This window comes from Salvelinus namaycush, unplaced genomic scaffold (assembly GCF_016432855.1).
Source record: "Salvelinus namaycush isolate Seneca unplaced genomic scaffold, SaNama_1.0 Scaffold42, whole genome shotgun sequence".
NCBI lineage: Eukaryota > Metazoa > Chordata > Actinopteri > Salmoniformes > Salmonidae > Salvelinus > Salvelinus namaycush.
The window spans coordinates 326,374-339,981 of NW_024061109.1; the positions used below are offsets into that span (position 1 = coordinate 326,374).

Consider the following 13,608-nt stretch of genomic DNA (forward strand, 5'->3'; position numbering starts at 1 on the left):
TTGATAACAGCTTTGCACACTCTTTGCATTCAATCAACCAGCTTCACCTGGAATGCTTTTCCAACAGCCTTGAGTAGTAGTAGTTCCCACATATGCTGAGCCACTTGTTGGCTGCTTTTCCTTCACTCTGCGGTCCAACACATCCCAAACCATCTCATTTGGGTTAAGGTCGGGTGATTGTGGAGTCCAGGTCATCTGATGCATCACTCTATCACTCTCCTTCTTGGTCAAATAGCCCTTACACAGCCTGGCGATGAGTATTGGGTCATTGTCCTGTTGAAAAACAAATGATAGTCACACTAAGCGCAAACCTGATGGGATGGCGTATTGCTGTGGTAGCCATGCTAAGTGTGCCTTGAATTCTAAATAAATCACAGACCGTGTCATCAGCAAAGCACCCCCACACCATCACACCTGCAGAGATCATCCGTTCACCAACTCTCAAATTTGGACTAATCAGGCCAAAGGACAGATTTCCAATGGTCTAATGTCCATTGCTTGTGTTTCTTGGCCCAAGCAAGTCTCTTTTTATTGGTGTCCTTTAGTAGTGGTTTCTTTGCAGCAATTCAACCATGAAGGCCTGATACTCAGTCTCCTCTGAACAGTTGATGTTGAGATGTGTCTGTTACTTGAACTCTGAAGCATTTATTTGGGCTGCAATTCCTGAGGCTGGTAACTCTAATGAACTTATCTTCTGCAGCAGAGGAAACTCTGGGTCTTCCTTTCCTGTGGCGGTCCTCATGAGAGCCAGTTCCATCATAGCACCCTGATGGTTTTAGCGACTGCACTTGAAGAAAGTTCCGGATTGACTGACCTTCATGTCTTAAATTTACAGTCAATCATTACTTTTTCTTTGCTTATTTGAGCTGTTCTTGCCATAATAAGGACTTGGTATTTTACCAAATAGGGCTGTCTTCTGTATACCACCCTTACCTTGTCAGAACACAACTGATTGGTTCCCAACGCATTAAGAAGGAAAGAAATTCCACAAATGAACTTTTAACAAGGCACACCTGTTAATTGAAATGCATTCCAGGTGACTACCTCATGAAGCTGGTTGAGAGAAGGCCAATAATGTGCAAAGCTGTCATCAAGGCAAAGGGTGGCTACTTTGAAGAATCTCAAATATAAAATATACTTTGATTTGTTTAACACTTTGTTTTGGTTTCTACATGATTCCATATGTGTTATTTCATAGTTTTGATGTCTTCACTATTATTCTACAATGTATAAAATATTAACATAAATAAAAACCCTGGAATGAGTAGGTGTGTCCAAACGCTTGACTGGTACTGTAAGTGAATTTGTCCTAATGCTTTTGGTCCCCTAAAAGGGGGAGACCATGTACAATTTTTGAAATGTGTAACTTCTAAACAGTTCACCCGATATGGATGAATATACCCTTAAATTAAAGCTGACAGTCTGCACTTTGACTTCATAGTCATTGTATCATTTCAAATCCAAAGTGCTGGATTACAGAGCAAAAACCCAATACCTTTGGAGCTCACTGTAGTAGTCTAAGGTGTCATAATTAATATGAATTCTCTCTGGCTGCGTCTAGGCATCCTATTCCTTTTTATAGTTCACTACTTTTGACCAGAGCACAAGGTGAATAGTGTGCCATTTTGGTAAACAGTCTGTGTGTCCGGACTATTAACACTGAGCAACATACTGGCAGTAGTGGAAATGTGTTTAGGTTAGGCCATTGATTTCTCCTTCTGTCTGGGACCAGATTATGCCTATGACTTCAACCTGAGTGAGAGTGATGTGCCGCCCACCACATACCTCCCCGACAGCTTCACCTATTTGTCCTCACAGATCTGCCCAGAGAGACTGCCCTCCATGAGTGAGTACACACACACACACACACACACACACACGTTTGTTTTTCTGTCCTTGTGGGGACCAAACGATTGATTCTCATTTAAAAATCTGATTTTCCATAAACTTAACCCCAAATCCCTAACCTTAAACCTAACCCTTAATTCAAACCCTATTGTAAACCTAAGCCTACAATATCCTTTTTCCTTGTGGGGACCGGCAAAATGTCCCCACTGGTTTTCTTGTTTTATTGTCCTTGTGAGGACTTCTGTTCCCCACAAGGATAGTAAAACCATAAACACACACACACACACACTCTAGAATATTGGCCTTAAACCATTAGCTAGTCACTGTGTAAACAGGTTTGATTTATTTCAAGCACTACTTTCAAAGAGTTCACTTCACAATGAGATTGGTATTTTATACCTATAGAGTTCTATTCTGGGCTCTGTGCTCACCTAGCTAGTTAAGTGAAAGACTGTTACCTCAGTTCTTGAATGTCAGTTTATTTAGTCTTACGAGTGTATATATGGTTGAGTGCTGTCCTGTTCATTCAGTGTTGACCCCTATCTGTCTGTCTCTCTCTCAGAGGGGAGGCTGGAGGTGAATATGAGTGAGATGGCTCTGGAGGATGTGGAGAGGGTTCTGTTGAATTCTGAGCCTAGCATGACCCTGGGGGGCTACTGGAAGCCCAAGGACTGTGTCCCACGCTGGAAGGTGAGTTAGTGATTGGCACAGTCCAGCGCACACACACACCACACTAGCACTGTCATACTGCACATGCATGTAGCCTGTATAGGACTCTGATGGAGGCACTGTACTGTACAGTCCTCTCTGGATCAACACGCCAGCCCTGGATAATGTATTTATTAGTCTTTTAAAATTGAACTGGAAATATATCTAGCAATTGAAGAGTGTGCAGCCAGGACTACATTCCTCCCATGTCTAACTTCTTCTCAAGGAAATGAAGGCACACAAACACACACACACATTCGCAAAACAGAGCAGCCTAACAGTGACACTAAATTCCAGCTAGATGTGTGTGAACCAGACACTGTTTCTGCAGGAAGACAGCTGATTGACAGAGGAAATAACAGTCCAAGCCAGAGGGGGGTGATGGTTAACATCTCCATTTCCCTACTACTACTCAGGCTCAAAGGAAACCTAAAGACATGTTCTGGAACTTTGGCAATTACTAAGTATTTTTTAAACCTCCTGCTTTGGGCTGGATGTGTCAATGTGTAGTTCATACATGCATCATCTCTGAAAATAATTACGGTCTTACCTCACTTAGCCACGTAACCCTAGTTTGAAAGTGACCGTTTTTCTGGAACCTGTGCTGCACCATTTTCCCTATAAGTTCCCCCACGTGGGCCAGCCCTCTAGCAATTCGAGTTCTAGCCAATGAGCTTCAGCCCCTTGCCATTTGAGTGACAGCTAACAATATGCACACACAGCAGAGCGAGAAAGAGAGCAATGACGTGGTGCACAAGTACACAATTTACTGGGATCAGTTTTGGCTTGTGAGCACTTCTTTCAGAACTACTTCTAAGAAGTATACAAAAGTACTGGAGAATCTCTTTAAAGCTGCTGCTGTTACTAAGATGACTCTTCTAAAAACCAAAACCAGGGAAAGCATTTAGTTGGCCCTCTCCAGAGTGGCCTTCAATCCACCTATCCCCATGCTATGATCAATAGATGTCATATCTGATTGTGTGAAATTTATATTTTTGAAAGGCCTGTTGAAATACTTAAATGCCTTCTTCCTTACTTCTTTAGTGGTTGTGCCTTATCTGATGTGTAATAATGTTGTTCCCCTCCCTATCCCTAGGTGGCGATACTGGTCCCATTCCGAAACCGCCATGAGCACCTGCCCATCTTACTCAGACACCTGATACCAGCACTACAGAGACAGAGGTTACAGTTCGCCTTCTATGTTGTAGAGCAGGTAAACACGCACGCACAGAACTGCTTGGGTATGTGTGGCTCACTGGATAACCACAGAACTGCTTGGGTATGTGTGGCTCACTGGATAACCACACACTGCTTGGGTATGTGTGGCTCACTGGATAACCACAAAACTGCTTGGGTATGTGTGGCTCACTAGATAACCACAAAACTGCTTGGGTATGTGTGGCTCACTGGATAACCACAAAACTGCTTGGGTATGTGTGGCTCACTGGATAACCACAAAACTGCTTGGGTATGTGTGGCTCACTGGATAACCACAGAACTGCTTGGATATGTGTGGCTCACTGGATAACCACAGAACTGCTTGGGTATGTGTGGCTCACTGGATAACCACACACTGCTTGGGTATGTGTGGCTCACTGGATAACCACAAAACTGCTTGGGTATGTGTGGCTCACTGGATAACCACAAAACTGCTTGGGTATGTGTGGCTCACTGGATAACCACAAAACTGCTTGGGTATGTGTGGCTCACTGGATAACCACAAAACTGCTTGGGTATGTGTGGCTCACTGGATAACCACAAAACTGCTTGGGTATGTGTGGCTCACTGGATAACCACAAAACTGCTTGGGTATGTGTGGCTCACTGGATAACCACAAAACTGCTTGGGTATGTGTGGCTTACTGAAATCCACAAAACTGCTTGGGTATGTGTGGCTCACTGGATAACCACAAAACTGCTTGGGTATGTGTGGCTCACTGGATAACCACAAAACTGCTTGGGTATGTGTGGCTCACTGGATAACCACAAAACTGCTTGGGTATGTGTGGCTTACTGAAATCCACAAAACTGCTTGGGTATGTGTGGCTTACTGAAATCCACAAAACTGCTTGGGTATGTGTGGCTCACTGGATAACCACAAAACTGCTTGGGTATGTGTGGCTCACTGGATAACCACAGAACTGCTTGGGTATGTGTGGCTCACTGGATAACCACAGAACTGCTTGGGTATGTGTGGCTCACTGGATAACCACAGAACTGCTTGGGTATGTGTGGCTCACTGGATAACCTTTCTCTCCTCCCTCCCTCCCTCGGACCACTCCTCCCTCTCCTCTCCTCCTAGGTTGGTAGTGAGCCCTTCAATAGGGCCATGTTGTTTAACGTGGGCTTCCGGGAGGCTATGCGGGACCTGGACTGGGACTGTATGGTGTTCCACGATGTAGACCACATGCTGGAGAACGACAGGAACTACTACGGCTGTGGAGACATGCCTCGCCACTTCGCTGTCAAACTCAACAAGTACTCCTACATGTGAGTCTCTCACAAACTTTCAGAAGCGTGTGTGTGTATTGTCACGTGCTAACACACACATACACACATTATTTTTCCATTAGTTGGAGTTGTCCAGGTTTCTCCTAACCTTTTCTTAGATATGTGTGTGTAATGCTAACTCTGTGTGTGTGTGTGTGTGTGTGTGTGTGTGTGTGTGTGTGTGTGTGTGTGTGTGTGTGTGTGTGTGTGTGTGTGTGTGTGTGTGTGTGTGTGTGTGTGTGTGTGTGTGTGTGTGTGTGTGTGTGTGTCTAGGCTTCCTTACAATGAGTTCTTTGGTGGCGTCAGTGGTCTAACAGTGGAACAGTTCACCAAGATCAATGGCTTTCCCAATGCATTCTGGGGCTGGGGAGGAGAGGACGACGACCTTTGGAACAGGTGAGGAGAACGCCCTCCATACCCACACGCTTCACTCCTCCCTTTTATTACTTCCTGTACTCATACAGAACATAAACAACACACACACACCTCCGTACAGGCACCATGTCCCCTGTGACAGGTTTACAGTGCGAGGCTGTTGATAGTGTTGACATTGTTTAATCCTATCCCGAACTTTAACCCAGTGCAATTCAAAGTCGGGCTTACGAACCCTAGTGGGGTCACGGGAGAACTTCAGTTCGGTCACAGTGCATATTGTATGAGACAATTTAAATACGTTTTTGAGAAAGATACAATGTCAAATTAAATTTTATTTGTCACATACACATGGTTAGCAGATGTTAATGCCAGTGTAGCGAAATGCTTGTGCTTCTAGTTCCGACAATGCAAAAATATCCAACGAGTAATCTAACCTAACAATTCACAACAATTACCTTATACACATGTGGAGAGGGTTCTTACACACAAGTGTAATGGAATGAATAAGAATATGTACATAAAAAAATATATGAATGAGTGATGGCCAAATAGCATAGGCAAGATGTAGTGGATGGCATAGAGTACAGTATATACATATGAGATGAGTAATGTAGGGTATGTAAACATTATATGAAGTGGCATTGTTTAAAGTGGCTAGTGATATATGTATTACATAAAGATGGCAAGATGCAGTAGATGGTATAGAATACAGTATATACATATGAGATGAGTAATGTAGGGTATGTAAACATTATATGAAGTGGCATTGTTTAAAGTGGCTAGTGATGCATTTATTACATACATTTTTCCATTATTAAAGTGGCTAGAGATTTGAGTCAGTATGTTGGCAGCAGCCACTCAATGTTAGTGATGGCTGTTTAACAGTCTGATGGTCTAGAAGCTGTTTTTCAGTCTCTCGGTCCCTGCTTTGATGCACCTGTACTGACCTCGCCTTCTGGATGATAGCGGGGTGAACAGGCAGTGGCTTGGGTGGTTGTTGTCCTTGATGTTCTTTTTGGCCTTCCTGTGACATCGGGTGGTGTAGGTGTCCTTCGCGGGCAGGTAGTTTGCCCCCGGTGATGCGTTGTGCAGACCTCACTACCCTCTGGAGAGCCTTGCGGTTCTGGGCGGAGCAGTTGACGTACCAGGCGGTGATACAGACCGACAGGATGCTCTCGATTGTGCATCTGTAAAAGTTTGTGAGTGTATTTGGTGACAAGCCGAATTTCTTCAGCCTCCTGAGGTTGAAGAGGCGCTGCTGCGCCTTGTTCCCCGCGCTGTGTGGTTGGACCATTTCAGTTTGTCCATGATGTGTACGCCGAGGAACTTAACTTACTACCCTCTCCACTACTGTCCCGTCGATGTGGATAGGGGGGTGCTCCCTCTGCTGTTTCCTGAAGTCCACAATCATCTCCTTTGTTTTGTTGACGTTGAGTGTGAGGTTATTTTCCTGACACCACACGCCGAGGGCCCTCACCTCCTCCCTGTAGGCCGTCTCGTCGTTGTTGGTAATCAAGCCTACCACTGTAGTGTCGCCTGCAAACTTGATGATTAAGTTGGAAGCGTGCATGGCCACGCAGTCGTGGGTGAACAGGGAGTACAGGAGAGGGCTCAGAACGCACCCTTGTGGGGCCCCAGTGTTGAGGATCAGCGGGGTGGAGATGTTGTTACCTACCTTCACCACCTGGGGGCGGCCCGTCAGGAAGTCCAGGACCCAGTTGCACAGGGCGGGCTCGAGACCCTTAGTCTCGAGCTTGATGACGAGTTTGGATGGTACTATGGTGTTAAATGCTGAGCTGTAGTCGATGAACAGCATTCTCACATGTTATTGAGTAAATGTATTTATTGGTTTCTTTTCATTTTGATAAGAGATAAAAATGCAATGAATTGAAGGTTATTTGTTGTTGTAAAAATCGAAATTGACAGATATTTTTTAAGGTTGTGTCATTAGATTTGAGGTGGGTTGGGGTCGCAATAAATTCTTGGGAGAAAAAGTGGGTCCCCAGAGGAAGTTTGAATACCACTGCCTTAACCCCTACCTTAACCATTCAGAATGAGTGCCTAAACTTAATGTTTAACCCTATCCCTGTCCCAAACCTTAACCCCTACCTTAACCATTCAGAATGAGTGCCTAAACGTAATGTTTAACCCTATCCCTGTCCCAAACCTTAACCCTTACCTTAACCATTCAGAATGAGTGCCTAAACTTAATGTTTAACCCTATCCCTGTCCCAAACCTTAACCCCTACCTTAACCATTCAGAATGGGTCCCTAAACGTAATGTTTTAACCCTATCCCAAACCTTAACCCTTACCGTAACCATTCAGAATGAGTCCCTAAACTTAACCCTTACCTTAACCATTCAGAATGAGTGCCTAAACTTAATGTTTAACCCTATCCCTGTCCCAAACCTTAACCCCTACCTTAACCATTCAGAATGAGTGCCTAAACTTAATGTTTAACCCTATCCCTGTCCCAAACCTTAACCCCTACCTTAACCATTCAGAATGAGTGCCTAAACTTAATGTTTAACCCTATCCCAAACCTTAACCCTTACCTTAACCATTCAGAATGAGTCCCTAAACTTAATGTTTTAACCCTATCCCAAACCTTAACCATTACCTTAACCATTCAGAATGAGTGCCTAAACTTAATGTTTAACCCTATCCAAAACCTTAAACTTCTAAATTTGACATTTGGGACAACTTAGAAATTTGTTGTGTAGTGAGACTGTGAGAGCTAGTTGGACACACAGCAGGCATTCTTCCTCCATTTGTCTTTGCCATACAGCATTATTATCCCCTCCCCCCCACACACACACGACTCAGTCCACTCCCACTGAAGCAGATGTGTCTACTGCGCCCCAAGCTTTACACAGTCACTGACTACAGTATGTACTGTACAGTTTGTGCTGTGTGTTTGAATTGTTTATACCATGCCGTTGTGAGTGTGTGACTCTAGTGTTACTGTGTGTCTGACAGGGTGCAGTATGCTAACTACACGGTCAGTCGGCCGCATGGAGAGTTGGGCCGTTACATGTCAATCCCACACCACCACCGTGGCGAGGTGCAGTTCCTGGGAAGGTTAGTCTCTCACGCACACACACACACACACACGCCACTCTCTAGTACACTAACACACATCCCCGATGATACTTGGGGATTTGGATAAAGAGGGTGTTTGTGAGAGGAATGTAGCCCCGGACCATGTGAGCCAGTCACATGAAGAGTCCGAGTTAGTGGCTTTCAGGGATTTCTCCACTCCTACAAAGATTTTGCATGTGACTTGCTTGGGAGCTACATTCCAAGCATACCCTCTCTACTTTCATTCCTAAATACTTAACATCTTTTACAAGTCAGCAGTTGGTCAAACATGTCAAATTGAGCCATCGTAAACCTGGGGTATTTCCCAATAGTCTACCATGACTTCCTTCTGGTCTCTTCTACTTCATCTTCTCTGGGACCCAAACTGACCTTGGAGCAGCGTCTAGGCTCGAGGCCGGCAGACTTCATCCTCCTCTGTCTGATCCCTGTCTTTCTTCTGTCCTCCCAGGTACACTCTTCTAAGGCGCTCTAAGGAGAGACAGAGTCTGGATGGGCTCAACAACCTGCAGTACTCCCCCCTATTATCCCGGAGGCCTCTCTACACAAACATATCAGTCAGCCTGAGCAGGAAGCTAGCCCCTATAGCAGACTATAACTGACCAGGAAGCAGCGGGCCGCACAGCCCTCTGGGGAAATGAAGTCATTATGGACGTCAGCCATATCTCACCAGTCACAGCACTCCTTAGGACTTTTTAGTTAATTTACTTTGATTCAGTTTTTTTAAGCAAAAGAAGAAGACATGCAGAACGGTGTTGATTGATCAATCCTCGTGACGTGTAAGGAGAAAGCCGCACTCGTTTTGTGCTGTGGTCCATCAATCGTTTCTATCATCCGGGCTTCTCCACTCTTCTGTCTCCACCTGCCTTCCACACCATTTTGGGCCTTTAGCATTCATTCTTTCATTCATTTGTTCAGTAAGTCATTAATTCACTCATGGAGACGATGGCAACTGTAACCATAACAGGAACACGTTCCCTCTATAGGGCTGTGGTGTGGAGGGGACAGTAGTGTAGTTTGTGTATGTGGCTGAAGGAGTTAGTTTGTACACACAAATCTGCTGACACGGTCCCTAGGCTTTGATTTTATTTTGACCTTGAATATTTGACATGAATATTTTTCATTGATTTATTAAACCTGTGAACAACAGACACGCACAGAGTAGATCCTCACAGCTGGCTCTGTGTAGGACATGGAGGGGGAGAGAGGGAGGCTGTGGACAAAGGTATAACATTAGCTTGAGACTGACTTGTGTGCAGAGTGGCTGACTGGTCACAGCAAACTGCACAGTAGACACACCTTTAGCTAAATAAACATACTAGCCTAGCAAATTGAAAGTCTTTGACAGTACAGTGTGAGTGAGAGAGGGATATCTATGTATGTGTGAGTGAGAGAGGGATATCTATGTATGTGTGAGAGAGAGAGGGATAGCTATGTATGTGTGAGAGAGAGAGGGATAGCTATGTATGTGTGTGAGAGAGAGAGGGAGGGATAGCTATGTATGTGTGAGAGAGAGAGAGGGATAGCTATGTATGTGTGAGAGAGAGAGGGATAGCTATGTATGTGTGAGAGAGAGAGAGGGAGGGATAGCTATGTATGTGTGAGAGAGAGAGGGATAGCTATGTATGTGTGAGAGAGAGAGAGGGATAGCTATGTATGTGTGAGAGAGAGAGGGATAGCTATGTATGTGTGAGAGAGAGAGGGATAGCTATGTATGTGTGAGAGAGAGAGGGATAGCTATGTATGTGTGAGAGAGAGAGGGATAGCTATGTATGTGTGAGAGAGAGAGGGATAGCTATGTATGTGTGAGAGAGAGAGGGATAGCAATGTATGTGTGAGAGAGAGAGGGATAGCTATGTATGTGTGAGAGAGAGGGATAGCTATGTATGTGTGAGAGAGAGAGGGATAGCTATGTATGTGTGAGAGAGAGAGGGATAGCTATGTATGTGTGTGAGAGAGAGAGAGGGATAGCTATGTATGTGTGTGAGAGAGAGAGAGGGATAGCTATGTATGTGTGAGAGAGGGAGGGATATCTATGTATGTGTGAGAGAGAGAGGGATAGCTATGTATGTGTGAGAGAGAGAGGGATATCTATGTATGTGTGAGAGAGAGAGGGATAGCTATGTATGTGTGAGAGAGAGAGGGATAGCTATGTATGTGTGAGAGAGAGAGGGATAGCTATGTATGTGTGAGAGAGAGAGGGATAGCTATGTATGTGTGAGAGGGATAGCTATGTATGTGTGAGAGAGGGAGGGATATCTATGCACATGGGCTTGTCAGCATCCTGTTTTCACTGCTTTGAGGAATTATCTGATGTCAGACACATGTTTAGTGAGTCTCCTAAACTGAAATGTTCACTGTTCACATCATGTCATGCAGTTTAAGCCTGTCTCCCAATTGACACCCTTTTCCCTATAGGCCTGTGTGTTCCAAAATAATGTGTAACACTGTATAGGAATAGGATTATGTTTGAGAGGTAGTCTAAAACCAGAGACCCTGTTATATCCCCTTTACCCTAAACATAAATGTTTATTAATCTATAGGGTCATTTGCGATGGAGCCTGCAGAGGCACTTTCACTAATGTCTATTTAAAGAGACACCGCACTGTGTTTGCATCCGCTTCGTGTAATGTCATTCTGACGTTGGTTAGACACCGTGGCAATGCTTTCCAGCCCCCTCCCCATCCTGCTGGACTATGATGACGGTGCCCGTAGGCACTGCTCAAAGGTCAGAAAGTAACTGCAGACACAGATGAAGTCATTAGCAAGTGGTTAATCTTTAGCCAGTGTGTATGTTTGTGTGTGGGAAAAGTCTGAATACCGTACTGGCTTTTGTGTTTGGGTGGTATGCTACATGAGACCTCACAAACTAAGGTACATTCACCGCTCCAAATATCTCCAGCAATTCCAGCCCTTCGTCTTCTCGTGTGTGCAGATATGTGTATTTTTGTATTTGTAGTTTTTAAGGATCCCCATTAGCTGCTGCTATGGCAACTCTTCCTGGGTCCAAACAAATGAAGGCAAAAATAAAACAGTACAACATTATTACAGTAGAACATTTATAATCCCATCATACGTATGTGTGTGTGTAGAGTGCATGTGCTAGCGTGTGTGTGTGGCAGTGTTTGAGTGAATTTGTTTTGTCACAGTACTGAAGTAACATCAAATGTGGTCCTACTGTTGTCTCTGTTCAAAGGCCTATATTCCAACACACCGGCCCATCCATGTCTCTGTCTCCATAGCTTTAATATACTGATAGTTCATTTCACACACATCGCCTTGTCAAAACATTGACTTTCTTCAGATTTATCATTTGGGAAAAAAGTTTTTTTGTTCTCATGATATGACGGAGGCGGGACCTCCTTTTATTTATTTAATCTTTTAAAGATGACTTCCTGTGATTGATTGATTTTGTTGTGGTTGATATTGTGGTGATGATTCAGTAGAAAACTTGCTGTGAGACAGGCTGTGTTAGAAGCACTGAAACTTGTGGTTGTGAAATTGGTGTGAGATTGGAAGTTCAACCTGTGTGGAAAGATGTTCCAAATTAATCACTGCCCCTAAACTCTATGCACTTAGATCTGATACAATTAGCAAAATGGGAACGGCTCCACCATGCCTTTTTTTAAATGCTAGTTGGAATGTCTGCCATGTTGCTTATACCTGTCCAATCCACTTGGATCTACACACATGCATAGAGATTAGGATCTAGGGGTTAATTTTGGATTTTATATGTTCGTTAATCAGCTGAACCGGCACTGTAGACGTAGGCCATTTTGTGTGACAACCACAGGAAGAGGAAGACGCCTAATTAAAGTCACTTCCTCCTGCTAAGCACCTTCTGTTTCTTCATCGATAATCAATGGTGCTGATCTGCTTGCCCTTCGATTGGGGGAGCCACTCACTACGTGCTGCCTGGGAACCAATCCTGTGTGTAGATAGCTACAGGAAGTACCCCTCTTATTGGTTCATCCTTCCTCTTTTTAATGTCACCCAACTAGAAGCATGTGTTTACTTACCTACTGTAGCCAATCACGTTGGAGGTGCTTAGTGGAGAGTTGTTGACATTAGCTGCTAGTTTTTCTAAAGTCTTTCTCTTCGAGTGTGTTTGATTGAAATGGCGGAGCCTGTCAATGCCAGGGGCCCAGGTGTCATTTACAAGAGGTTGTTGTTTTTTGTTTGTAAATATTTAGGTTTGTTTGTTTTCAAGCTCTGCTCTGCTCAGAGAGCCTGAGTTTGTAGGCTGGAGTGTTCTGATTCGAGCCCTAAGGTTTCCACTACTGCTGGAGGAGGAGAGGAATATAACCCAGCAGTAGTGCTAACCTGAGGCCTGGGTGTGAATCCCCCTGCTGTCTGTCACTTCTAGGTTAACCCCAGACCTTCAAGGTTAGCCCCAGTCCAGACCCCGAGGCCTGCAGCCTCTGGTTCTGTTTCTTTGCCTTGAACCAGTGAGTGACCTAGACCTGGGAAACCAAGTAAACATGTACTGTAGTATACTCTGTCCTGTCAGTGACATTGGTTGGTCTTTACAGTGCTGCAGCTCTCGAGGATTAGGACTGGGGACACCTTGGTTTAGGCATGGTCTTACGTCAGATAGCCCAACGATTGTCTTAACGGCGTGTCCCGTTAGAATAACGCCATCTGCCGGAAGACAATGGGGTTTAGATTGTTGTTCTAACTGATCCTGTGTCAGTGTGGTGAGCTCAGCCAGGGTGTCCCTGTGCTGCAACGCCCCGGTCTTGTCAGGCTCCTCTCTGACCTAGCAGAGCCATGATCTGATCCATTCTGTGCCAGTCCAAATGAAGGGTCCAGCGCTGCTCCGCCCTGGTATGACTAGCCACTGTTATTATTCTGTCTAGATGTACATGTAGCAGACTGGATAATCATGGAGGCTAGTCGTCTCAGAGATAAGCACTGGCGCCCTGACAGACTGGCAAGCCTTAATAAAAACCTTTCATTTATTTCAGTGTTTTCACACGCTTACATTTTTTATGAGCAAATCTATTTAAATTGAAGGAAAAGGTGCATATAAGATAAATGTTCACTATGTAAATATTGTGTCTAGTGTTATTGAAAATTAAAGGTCT

The 13,608-nt window shown here is 44.4% G+C and overlaps 1 protein-coding gene across 1 annotated transcript in view; it reads left to right on the forward strand.

Annotated features, from left to right (window-relative positions):
* The window catches only part of b4galt5 (UDP-Gal:betaGlcNAc beta 1,4- galactosyltransferase, polypeptide 5), a 56,750-nt gene extending 46,777 nt beyond the window's left edge, over positions 1–9,973 (forward strand). Inside the window, exons 3-9 of the mRNA XM_038986162.1 lie at positions 1,733–1,846; positions 2,411–2,538; positions 3,653–3,769; positions 4,858–5,045; positions 5,319–5,441; positions 8,402–8,503; positions 8,973–9,973. Of these exons, the coding sequence (XP_038842090.1) occupies positions 1,733–1,846; positions 2,411–2,538; positions 3,653–3,769; positions 4,858–5,045; positions 5,319–5,441; positions 8,402–8,503; positions 8,973–9,123 (923 nt within the window). The 3' untranslated portion in view covers positions 9,124–9,973. The remainder of the gene's footprint in view (positions 1–1,732; positions 1,847–2,410; positions 2,539–3,652; positions 3,770–4,857; positions 5,046–5,318; positions 5,442–8,401; positions 8,504–8,972) is intronic.
* Positions 9,974–13,608: the final 3,635 nt, after the last annotated feature.